This window comes from Physeter macrocephalus, chromosome 21 (assembly GCF_002837175.3).
Source record: "Physeter macrocephalus isolate SW-GA chromosome 21, ASM283717v5, whole genome shotgun sequence".
Classification (NCBI taxonomy): domain Eukaryota; kingdom Metazoa; phylum Chordata; class Mammalia; order Artiodactyla; family Physeteridae; genus Physeter; species Physeter macrocephalus.
This window is the reverse complement of record NC_041234.1, coordinates 16,331,372-16,343,845: the sequence shown is the minus strand read 5'-3', so window position 1 is coordinate 16,343,845 and position 12,474 is coordinate 16,331,372. Positions and strand designations below refer to the sequence as shown.

Sequence of the window (12,474 nt, the reverse complement as noted above, 5' to 3'; positions counted from 1 at the left end):
GTTTTTATTCAGTAACATAGCTTAATAACACAGGCTGCATTTCAGTGGCATCATTATTATAAATATTCTCACGCCCAACAGAAATTTTGAATATCATTTTATATATTAGCTGGTATTAGATAAGTAACATTAGGAATACATGGGAGCATATTTCATCTTACATTAAAAAAAAATTGAAAGCAAAATGGCCCACGTACATTATCATCATGGCTAAGTATATTCACAAAGGGAGAGCTGTTCATTCTTTTCTAGGAACAGGTCTCTAATGGTACCTCATTAAACTTGTCTGCTAGTAAATATGAACTGGAAAAAAAAAAAAAAACCCTACCTGCACCTAGGTGTTACTATGCCCTGACTCAGTACAGAGGAAACAGATCAAAGTATTTACTCAAATCTGTTTCTGGTTCTGGTTTAAATGTCAGGACCAATTCAAGTCGTTCTTCCATAAGGATATATTTTCTTTACAACTTTTGTATTTTTTCATTACTTAAGATGCTCTCTTACATATACTATAATCATGGCCTTTGCTTTCAAGTAATTTTTGTTCTGTTAAAAAAGTCTTACAGGGACTTTCCTGGCGGTCCAGTGGTTAAGACTCCATGCTCCCAATTCAGGGGGCATGGGTTCTGTCTCTGGTCGGGGAACTAAGATCCCGTATGCTACATGGCGCGGCCTTAAAAAAAAAAAAGTCTTGCAAACATGGACACAAACAAATATAAAGACCTTTTTCCTTTCTTAATGATAAATATTTTATCTGTCTATTGAATGATATGATGTAAATGGTTATTTAGTACTTTGAATGAGCTTTCCTCATAAAGGTAAATAATTGACATTAAAAAAAATTTAAATAGTAAGTCATTTGGAAGTATCTTTGATTCCAAAATTCAAGAATTCAGTCCCAGTGTGATAATTAATGATTTAAATATTTCTGAATATCCAGATATATTTATAATTCCTAAGATAGAAGTAAATGAATTTAAAAATCATATGTAAAGTTCAGAAAGAACTCACAATTATTAATAAAGGAATCATCACATCAGGGAATCATCAAAGAAGGGATTAAGGTGGAAATATTTATGTATGTAGCCTTAATGAATAGGGTAATTGCTTAGCATTTACGAAATGCTTTGTTTTAAACACTGATTTTAAACTGAAAAGAAAAAAACAAACCTAATTTCTTTCCTGACTCCCAAATAACAGCAATTACCTACTAGCAACTTTATTTCTTAGTACCAATAAAATAAATATTTGTTGTTCAGACTCACCACTGAACAACTTAGTGCAGCAATGTCTAAGTAAGCTATTACATATGCATGTATACATATAGACATATACATATGTACATGTATGCATGCATACATATATACATACATTCAAATGCACAGATCTTTCCAAGTAAAATAACTACAAGGAAAAGCTATGACATTTGTTTCATGACGATTTGTTATGGCAGTATACTACTGTGAACCAATATATGTGTTCTTTATAGTTGTGATGTACATGTGAGTTTTACATAATATTTTATATCAGTCTATAGTTAATTAATCAGCCCCATTAAGAAAATTAATTTGTATAATTAATAACATTTAAAATTACCTTCCCTCCTTATATATGATTTAATATATATTGAAATTATGGTCTGGAAATTTAGATGTTTTGTCCCGACTATAATGTAGCACCATGAGAACAACCCTGAACGTGTCTGGCTTGGCCACCACTGATTCTCTAGTGACTCAAATACTATGTGGTATAAGCAGGCACTCAACAAATACCTGGGGAATGAGTACATGAATTTTTCCAAACTCACAACTAGAATTATATAATTGTAACATTTAAAAAGTTGGGTTGGCCAAAAAGTTTGTTTGGTTTTTACTGTAAGATGGCTCCACTAGCACTTAGTTGTGTTTAACTTCATTCAAAACAATTTTGTTAGATTGTATTGTGACAGCTGTCATATCAGCATGCGTCTAAAACAAACACATCAAAATTGGTGAATTTTTGTGTAGCCATTTTAATATTGAAGATGGGAGAAAAAAAGCAACGTTTTCAGCATATTATGCTTTATCATTTCAAGAAAGGTGAAAACGCAAAAAAAGATTTGTTCAGTGTATGGAGAAGGTGCTGTGGCTGATCAAACACGTCAAGAGTGGTTTGCCGGGCTCCCTGACTTCAGACTATACTACAAAGCTACAGTAATCAAGACACTATGGTACTGGCACAAAAACAGAAATATAGATCAATGGAACAGGATAGAAAGCCCAGAGATAAACCCACGCACATATGGTCACCTTATCTTTGATAAAGGAGGCAAGAATATACAGTGGAGAAAAGACAGCCTCTTCAATAAGTGGTGCTGGCAAAACTGGACAGGTGAATGTAAAAGTATGAAATTAGAACAGTCCCATAAACAAGACAAAAAGTCAACCTTCAGAATGGGAGAAAATATTTGCAAATGAAGCAACTGACAAACAATTACTCTCCAAATTATACACACAGCTCATGAAGCTCAATATTGATAAAAGAAAACAACCTAATCCAAAAATGGACAGAAGATCTAAATGACATTTCTCCAAGGAAGATATACAGATTGCCAACAAACACATGAAAGGATTCTCAACATCACTAATCATTACAGAAATGCAAATCAAAACTACAATGAGGTATTACCTCAAACCAGTTCAGAATGGCCATCATCAAAAAATCTAGAAACAATAAATGCTGGAGAGGGTGTGGAGATGTGGAGAAAAGGGAACCCTCTTGCAGGGAATGTAAATTGATACAGCCACTATGGAAAACAGTATGGAGGTTCCGTAAAACACTAAAAATAGAACTACCATACGACCCAGCAATCCCACTTCTGGGCATATGCCCTGAGAAAACCATAATTCAGAAAGAGTCATGTACCACCGTGTTCATTGCAACTCTGTTTACAGTAGCCAAGACATGGAAGCAACCTAAGTGTCCATCAACAGACGAATGGATAAAGAAGATGTGGCACATATATACAGTGGAATATTACTCAGCCATAAAAGGCAACGAAATTGAGTTATTTGTAGTGAGGTGGATAGACCTAGAGTCTGTCCTACAGAGTGAAGTAAGTCAGAAAGAGAAAAACAAATATATGCTAACACATATACATGGAATCTAAAAAAAAAAATGGTCATGAAGAACCTAGGGGCAAGACGGGAATAAAGATGCAGACCTACTAGAGAATGGAATTGATGATACGGGGAGGGGGAAGGGTAAGCTGTGACGAAGTGAGCAGAAACTAACACACCATTGTAAAGCAATTATACTCCAATAAAGATGTTAAAAAAAAAAGTGGTTTGCGAAGTTTCGTGCTGGAGATTTCTCACTGGATGATGCTCCAGGGTCGGGTAGACCAGTTGATGTTGATAGCGTTCGAGACATTTTTTGAGAACTATCAATGTTATACAACGCAGGAGATAGCCAACGTACTCAAAATATCCAAATCAAGTGTTGAATATCATTTGCACCAGCTTGGTTATGTGAATTGCTTTGGTGTTTGGGTTCCACGTAAGTTAAGCGAAAAAAAAAACTTCTTGACTGTATTTCCGCCTGCGATTCTCTACTTAAATGTAACGAAAACATTCTGTTTTCAAAACAAATTGTGACGGGTGATGAAAAGTGGATACTGTACAACAGTGTGGAATGGAAGAGATCGTGGGCCAAGCGAAATGAACCACCACCAACCACGCCAAAGGCCCGTCTTCATCCAAAGAAGGTGATGTTCTGTATATGGTGGGATTGGAAGGGAGTACTGTATTACGAGCTTTTTGTGGAAAACCAAACGATTAATTCCAGCAAGTACTGCTCCCAATTAGACCAACTGAAAGCAGCACTTGACAAAAGGAGTCCAGAATTAGTCAACAGAAAATGCATAATCTTCCATCAGGATAACGCAAGACCCCATGTTTCTTTGATGACCAGGCAAAAACTGTTAACAGCTTTTCTGGGAAGTTCTAATTCATCTGCTGTATTCACCAGACATTGCACCTTCAGATTTCCATTTATTTCAGTCTTTACAAAATTCTCTTAATAGAAAACATTTCAATTCCCTGGAAGACCGTAAAAGCCACCTGGAACAGTTCTTTGCTCAAAAAGGTAAGACATTTTGGGAAGGTGGAATTCTGAAGCTGCCTGAAAAATGGCAGAAGGTAGTGAAACAAAACAGTGAATGTGTTGTTCAATAAAGTTCTTGGTGAAAATGAAAACTGTGTCTTTCATTTTTACTTTAAAAACTGAAGGAACCTTTTGACCAACCCAGTAGAAATCATATAACTTTTAGAAATGATCTTTATAAACTTGGAATGAAGAATTAAATATATGTGTTAGGTACCCTTACTTTGGTAAGTATAACTACACAGTATGCGTGTCTTTATGTGTACATATAATTACAAATAGAAGCATTAAATCAACAGAAAATGCAAAAGCTATATATTGACCAGAGCTGCAAAATGCTACTCCATTAAAACTGTAACCACAGAATAGCGTTTCAGGTGATCTCTACTCCTGTTTCTTTTTATTAATAATAGTGTGAACTAGACACTATTGCTTATTATTCTGTTTTGTTTTATGTTTTAACTTAGAACTTGTATAAAAGTCTGAGTGAAGTGAAGTCTGAAGTGGAAATGGTGATCAAAACTGGACGTCAGATTGTACAGAAGAAGCAGACGGAAAACCCTAAAGAGCTTGATGAAAGAGTAACGGCTTTGAAATTGCATTATAATGAGCTGGGAGCAAAGGTGTGTGCATGCTGAAACCATAAGCACTGGCTACTTCCCACTTTCCTTATATATTGTAAAGTAAGAGTCAGTAATTATGCACAATTAATGTCTTAGAAAGGCTAAATCATTTACTCCCTACAGATAGATAGATACATGGATGCGTAGATGCGTACATATATACATACATAGAGAGATAAATTCCAATTTGTAGTTCTTAAGAAACAGTAATTAATCAGCTAGGGTCTTCTTTTCAGTCTACGTTAAAAAATATGTACAGTTCAGAGAGCTTTTTATTGGTCCATCAGATAATTCTAAAAGGGTTTCTTTGTTCTAAACTTGCCCCTTCTTTTCATTGTCTATATTTACTTGTGATGACTCAAAGGCTGGTAATTTTATAAACTAATATACCTACTTATATTTAGGACTTATATTTAGGTACAGTGGAGTTGATACATTCTACATAGAAAGAGCTTTACTGAGACCAGTGGGGAGAAAAGAGTCTGTTTTTACGGCTCAGGTTCCCAACTTTATTGAATATAACAACATCAATGAGAAAATTGTCACTTCATCTCAGACACAAATGTAAATGCTTGCCCATATTTTAGAAGTAGCCATGCAGAGTCAGAATTCTAATATTGCACCCTGAAAGTAGATTGAAGGTTATGTCTTGAAGCTACAAATTACAAATTACTTATCACTGAGAGAAAGTGAGTTTTAGATTCAAATGAAAATCTGAAAATCACCATTCATATTAGTTGATAGTCTTTATTTTTATATTTTAAAAACCTTCTAATTTAAAGTTTTGAAAGAGAATTAGCTGTTTCAAATATAAATTATTGTCTGGGCCTTTTCTTTGCCTTGAAGAATTTGTACAAAATCTTTGCCTTTGCAGGAGTAAATTTAACATAATGTAGAATAAATCACTTTGAATTTAAAACAATAAAAATGACATTAGAAGACTATTAGTGTCCTGAGTTGATTATTATTAAGGAGTGAATGATTCTTATGATGATGTGAAGACCTATTTATCCCTGAAAATGTATATTTGGAAGTGTATGTTTATTTAACCATTTGGCACTGAGTAATATCATTAAAGCAAAATGAACGATTACTAAGAAATCATACTTAGCTTTAAAAGCATGACAGAACACAGCAAAAATGTGGGGCAGGCATTTATTTTTGAAATAAAGATTTAGAAACGTTAGTGATAAAGGGAATATGTACAAATATCATATTATAAAATGGCAGAAATCATGTATTCCTTTTCTGAGAAAAAGTTGTTCATATTTAAATCTTCCAAGCACCTTCAACAATAGTGGTTTTGTTTTATGGAAACAGAGGATATCAATCTATTATTCTTTTTATATAAATATACAAACCCTTCTATTTTAATGGTCTTCAGAATTTAAATCATTTTACTTGCCTCAGTTCAATATATATTATTTTTTGTATTAGTCAGCTTAGGCTGCCATAGCAAAATACCATAGACTAGGTGGCTTAAACAAGAGCATTTTGTTTCTCACAGTGCTGGAGGCTGGTAAGTTCAAGATCAAGGTGTCAGCCTAATAAGGACCCTCTTCCTGGCTTGCAGATGGCCACTTTCTCGCTGTGTTCTCACATGGTGGAGAAAGGGGGGGAGTGGGAGGGGTGGGGGAAGGAAGGGGAGAAGAGGATAAGAGAGATGGAGGGAGAAGGAGGGATATCTTTTTCTTCGTCTTCTAATAGGGCCACAATCCTATCTGATTAGGGTCCCACCCTGTGACCTCATTTAACCTTAATTACTTTCCAAACTCTATATTCAGGTACAGTCACATGGGAGCTTGGGCTTCAATTTATTAATTTTGGGGACATTTCAGTTCAGAGCATGACACTTTTCTTAACACGATTTTATTAGTTTGGTTAATATCATCAACTTAGCTTAAGTGTTCAATGAATAAAAATAGAGTTTCTTATATCTAAATCTATTTGATTTTATTGAGCGATATTACACCTAGCACCCTAGATATAATAATACTTACAGTTCCTGTATGCTTATTATATTACAATATACATAAATAGCAATATTCATTTTAGCCTCAATTGCTCATACTCAAAGCCTCAATACTCATGTCAGCCTCACTTACATTTTTTTTTTTTTTTTTTTGCGGTACGCGGGCCTCTCACTGTTGTGGCCTCTCCCGTTGCGGAGCACAGGCTCCGGACGCGCAGGCTCAGCGGCCATGGCTCACAGGCCCAGCTGCTACGCGGCATGTGGGATCTTCCCGGACCGGGGCACGAACCTGTGTCCCCTGCATCGGGGACATCTCAACCACTGGGCCACCAGGGAAGCCCCTCATTTACATTTTTAAGCGTTCATGAAATAATGATTTCTACTGCGGGTGGCACTATTTTAAATGTATCCTTTTTCCACCAAAAAAAAAAGGGTAAAACTCAATTTTCCTTAAGATGACAGTGTCTCCTGTTTTATTAAAACCTATTTATCTGGATATAAACAAAATAGAATAAAAATCAATAATGCATTAGCTCTGGGAAGATAGAATTTCTTTGAAATATTGAATCTAGAATTCTTTTTTACCAATAATTCATAGAAAAAATAACTGCATAGGAACACACCGTAAGGTGTATATTTTTTCTCCCACATACAAGTAAAATCCTTGCACTCAAAATGGCAGATGCTTTCACTTCCCTGAAGGGAAGAATAGAAGGGAAAATCTGTTAAAAAAAAAAAAAATTGAATTTGCAACCTCAGCAACTAAACTTTTTTTTTTTTTAATGTATGCACACCTCTGTTAAAGAAACAAATTTTCTTGAGTATTTGGAATTTTTCTCAAAGTTTCAGGGTATTTATTTTCATTGCAGTATTTAAAATTCTTTAAAGATATCTTTGGCATTTTTTTCATGCTTATGGCTGAATTGTTATGTTGTTTGTAGAATATATATGTGTATGTGTGTGTGTGTGTGTGTGTATATATATATATATACACGTGTGTGTGTGTGTGTGTGTGTGTGTGTGTGTGTGTGTGTGTATCAACAAGAGATTAGAGATTCTGGGCTTTTTATTCAACCAACCAACTCAAAAGATGTAGGCACATCAGGAAAAGTGGTGGAGAAACACAAATTTGTTCATTCTCTTTGTGAGAACATGGAACAATTTGACTCTGAGGGTCTTAGTTTTAAACACTGAGAACTGGAACACAGGATCAAGTCATGATTTCTCTATTAATGAGAGTGAAAATTTTGTTATGGTATCAAATTTTGTTGTCCCCTTTGGGTAATAAATGTATATTTAAGGAGGAAGTGACCTATTATTTGTGTTGTTTTTGTGCAAAAGTGAGACACTTTAAAGTTGCAAGGACAATAAAATTGGCTATTCTAAATATTTTATAAATATTTTTGCCTTTGGAGAGAAACAGTATTCTTTGCCCATTTTGATTCCTTACCAGTAAGGGCAAGCCTCATTTGTAAATGTTCTTGCCCATCTCTTTGACAGATGACTGAAGGGTTTCTGAAAGAAACGTGTCATATCTTCAGTTTGACTTATATCATTCTATTTATTTTAAAAAATTTGTCCATAATTTATTTTTTATTTATATTAGAGAAAATAATAATAGCTTTTCTTCCTACCTGATGCAGGACACTGTCTTTTGGAGAAAGACATCTTCCCTAGACTGTGCTTATTCACTATTAATATTCAGAATATATAATTTTTCTAAAATATTATTTTTAAAAAGTAAGAAAAAGGTTATTTTAAAATGACAAAAATATGAAATTTCCAATTAAGTAGCTAAAATTAAACTTGAATTGAAAAAGTAAACCAAACTACATTTTATTATCATTCTTTTCAGGTAACAGAAAGAAAGCAACAGTTGGAGAAATGCTTGAAATTGTCCCGTAAGATGCGAAAGGAAATGAATGCCTTGACAGAATGGCTGGCAGCTACAGATATGGAATTGACAAAGAGATCAGCAGTTGAAGGAATGCCTAGTAATTTGGATTCTGAAGTTGCCTGGGGAAAGGTAAAACCTGTATCACTGAAGATTATTTTTAGCATACATGAAGACATACAGCAATATGATTTTTCAAGGAACTATTAGTGTGCAACAATAATAGATTCATAAATATTATTGTGCTTCATTCTGCCGTTCCTCAAAGATTCATCAGTAGTTTATATTTCAGGATTACAATAAAGCCAGTGGGAAGCTTTAGCAAGTGTCTCTCCAAAGCTTGTGTAGAATTAGGTAGGTTATGAATAAAAATATGTTCATAAAAATATATACATCCTTAAAATATATACATCAATCCTTAAAAATATATACATCATTAGTCAGAAAGTCAGTCCAAAGATGAGATTCCATGTTCCCTAGCTTGCCTGAGAGAGACTATTCAGGTGCATCCCACAGACACGAGGAAGGCAAAGATGCAGAGACTGCGGACAGTTGGGCAGGACAGACTCGCAAGATCAGCAGATTGTTGATGTCGCAATCATAGAAAAAATCTCATGGGGTCTGTGTGACCGCTATCGTTTCCATCACCAAGCATCACGGGATTGCCTTTAATCCTCAGCTGGTAGATTCTTGCTGTTTCTCTGACAGCCAGTCAGACATCATTGTTCTCTACAGTTCAAGGTCAAGGCACTAATAGCTTAATATTTTTTTTCAGTTGATATATTACTGCATTACTTAAAAGTGTGTTGATATAAAGTAAATAGTTGATATTAATAATGCATTTTCACCTTAAACTTTGCCAAGCCTTTGGGCACTTAGCAAAAAATAAATCATAGCACACTCTGCCCCCTCATTTTTTTAAATTAACAAACATGTGCCTGCGTTAACTAGATGTTTAAGAGATCTGTGCTTTATTTTTAATTCAAGAAGCCTATCTAGATTATCCAAATTTGGGAAACTTTAATTGCATTATGTAAAAACTTAGTCATACAATGAGATCAAAACTGAAAACTGATTTTCTTTATGTAGATTCAGATGACAGGTAGATGTAAAAATTTGTTACATACAAATTTTGTCAAATAAACAGTAGGGAATAAATGTCTTTTTCTTCCCTTTCAGAATAGATTTGTTGTTAGAGATAAGATATTTACTTGCAGTTATTAGTTCAGGATCATATATATTGTGAGAGTATTAGAGTAGTGAGTGTACAGAGGGTAAAGATTAGAAGGTACACTGGCCTTTTATTTCCCCTTATCACCCAAACAAACATTATATTTCTATGTGATAATTTAGTTGGGATCAATGACAATCATGTATTTAGGTGCAGGCTGGGCTGCTATAAGAAATAAGCCAAAATTCCATTTGCCAGATCTTAATCACATGATCATATCTAGCCTTCAGGGAGGGTGGCAAAAGATGGTCTCTATCTGGCTGGATAGCCAGTGTGTCCTGCCGAAATGATGAGTAGGTCTTACACTAAAATGAAGAAAGAGAGAATGCATTCTTGGGGGCAGACAGCAGTTTTGGCCAGAACAGTATCAACTTTTCCTTTTCCATCCTAAGATAAAGACAGAGAAAGTCCTGAATGATCTGTCTCTCTCTATATATATGACCTACTGACGGCAATTTCAACCATAAGTACTCATAAATAAACAAAAAAGCTCAGAAAATATTTATGATCTATTAAAGTATAAAACATGGTAAAACATCCATAGGACATGTAGAGGATTCATGAAAATGATCCAGGCTTCATTCTGTCATCCTTCCCTTAATGCTAGGGACAATATATTTGGTTGTTCTTATCCAGTTTAATGGATATGTTAGTTTACTAGGGCGGCCTAACAAAATACCACAGACTGAGAGGCTTAAAAATCAGAAGTTTATTTTCTCACAGTTCTGGAGGCTGGAAGTCTGAGGTCAAGGCTTTGGCAGGGTTGTTTTTTTCTGAGGACTCTCTCCATGTCTTGTAAATAGCTGTCTTCAGATGGTCTTTCCTCTGTACATGCATGTCTCCCAATTTCTCTTATAAGGACACCAGTCATATTGGATTAGGGTCTACCCTAATGACCTTTTTTTTTTTTTTTTAAACTTAATTACCTCTTTAACTGTCCTGTCTGCAAATAGGGTCACATTCTGAGGTACTGGGGTTAGGACTTCATCATATGAATGTTGAGGGGACACAATTCATCCCATATTAGTAGAGTAGGTTTCTAAATATAATGAAGAATGCTAACATAATGGTGCACAAAGGAGTAGAGCTATACATGAAGGGAATTTGAACAATTCTGACTATAATTTATAACTGACTGAGGTGAAACTACAAAAATATGCCACATATGAACTCAAAATTCCAGAGTCTCCATAAGGTCATTGAATATGTCACCTAAAGAGATATGTTTGCTTTAGCCTCACCATAAAATCATTAAAATATCATAAGATAAAGAACTTGGCAAGGTTTCTAGATAATCCTTGTCGTATTAGAAAGCCTGAGTGTTCTGGACATGGCTCAGCTTATTGAGTCTATCTGAAGCATTTTCCATAAAACTCTGGAGCAATACTAATTTGAGATCCAACAGGAAAAAAAGGATAGAAATCTGGCGTTTTTCTTTGTCTATATGATAATTTATCACTCTTTCTTGATCTTTTGAAACACTAAGCTGCTAATGATATACTTTTAGACGCCTTAGTGGTCAAATGAAAAGGATACACATTTACATCTTAATTACATAATTTTTTAATAAACTCATTTGGAAGGTGCTGAAGCTTTTTCAAAAATTACAGTCATATAGTAAAAACATGTGACTTACAGATATAAAGCAGTCACATTTATGATAATGATTCTACTTTCTTAAAATGAAAAAAATGTTAAACTTTCATACATGAAACCCCATGACTCCTTAGTACGTTCTCATTTCAAATGCTTTCTTGGTACATGGAGAACTTGACTCAGACTGTTAGTCTCGCCTGCCATTTCAAAAGATAAATGTCAGACTTCTTTGCAAAACAAATTCATGTATTTTTTTTGGTTTCTTTTTATTCAAGTATAATTGGCATATAACATTGTATTAGTTTAAGGTGTACAGCATAAAGTTTCGACATTTGCATACACTGTGAAATGATCACCACGTCAAGTCTCATTACCATCTGTCACTATGCAAAGTTACCAATCTTTTCTTCTTGTGATGAGAACCTTTAAGATTTACTTTTTTGGCAACTTGAAAATTTGTAATATAATTTTGTCAGCTATAGTCACCATCCTGTACATTACGTCCTCATGACTTAGTTTATAACTGCAAGTTTGTACCTCTTTTTTTTCATTTCCCACGTTCTTTTTATTTTTTCTATAACGTAGTCAGTAGCACAAGCTTAATCACTTTTTTTTAACATCTTTATTGGAGTATAATTGCTTTACAATGGTGTGTTAGTTTCTGCTTTATAACAAAGTGAATCAGTTATACATATACATATGACCCCATATCTCTTCCCTCTTGCATCTCCCTCCCTCCCACCCTCCCTATCCCACCCCTCTAGGTGGTCACAAAGTACCCAGCTGATCTCCCTGTGCTATGCGGCTGCTTCCCACTACGTCTTACCCCTAGGTTCTTCATGACCTTTTTTTTTTCTTAGATTCCATGTATATGTGTTAGCATATGGTCCTTGTTTTTCTCTTTCTGACTTACTTCACTCCGTAGGACAGACTCTAGGTCCATCCACCTCACTACAAATAACTCACTTTCGTTTCTTTTTATGGCTGAGTAATATTCCATTGTATATATGTGCCA

At 34.7% G+C, this 12,474-nt stretch overlaps 1 protein-coding gene across 14 annotated transcripts in view; it reads left to right on the top strand.

Annotated features, from left to right (window-relative positions):
• Positions 1-12,474, top strand: part of DMD (dystrophin) — a 2,398,628-nt gene that overhangs the window by 1,040,338 nt on the left and 1,345,816 nt on the right. For all 14 annotated transcript variants that reach the window (XM_055081921.1, XM_055081920.1, XM_028482834.2 and 11 more), the window contains 2 exons: positions 4,611-4,766; positions 8,594-8,764. In XM_055081921.1, the coding sequence (XP_054937896.1) occupies positions 4,611-4,766; positions 8,594-8,764 (327 nt within the window). The remainder of the gene's footprint in view (positions 1-4,610; positions 4,767-8,593; positions 8,765-12,474) is intronic.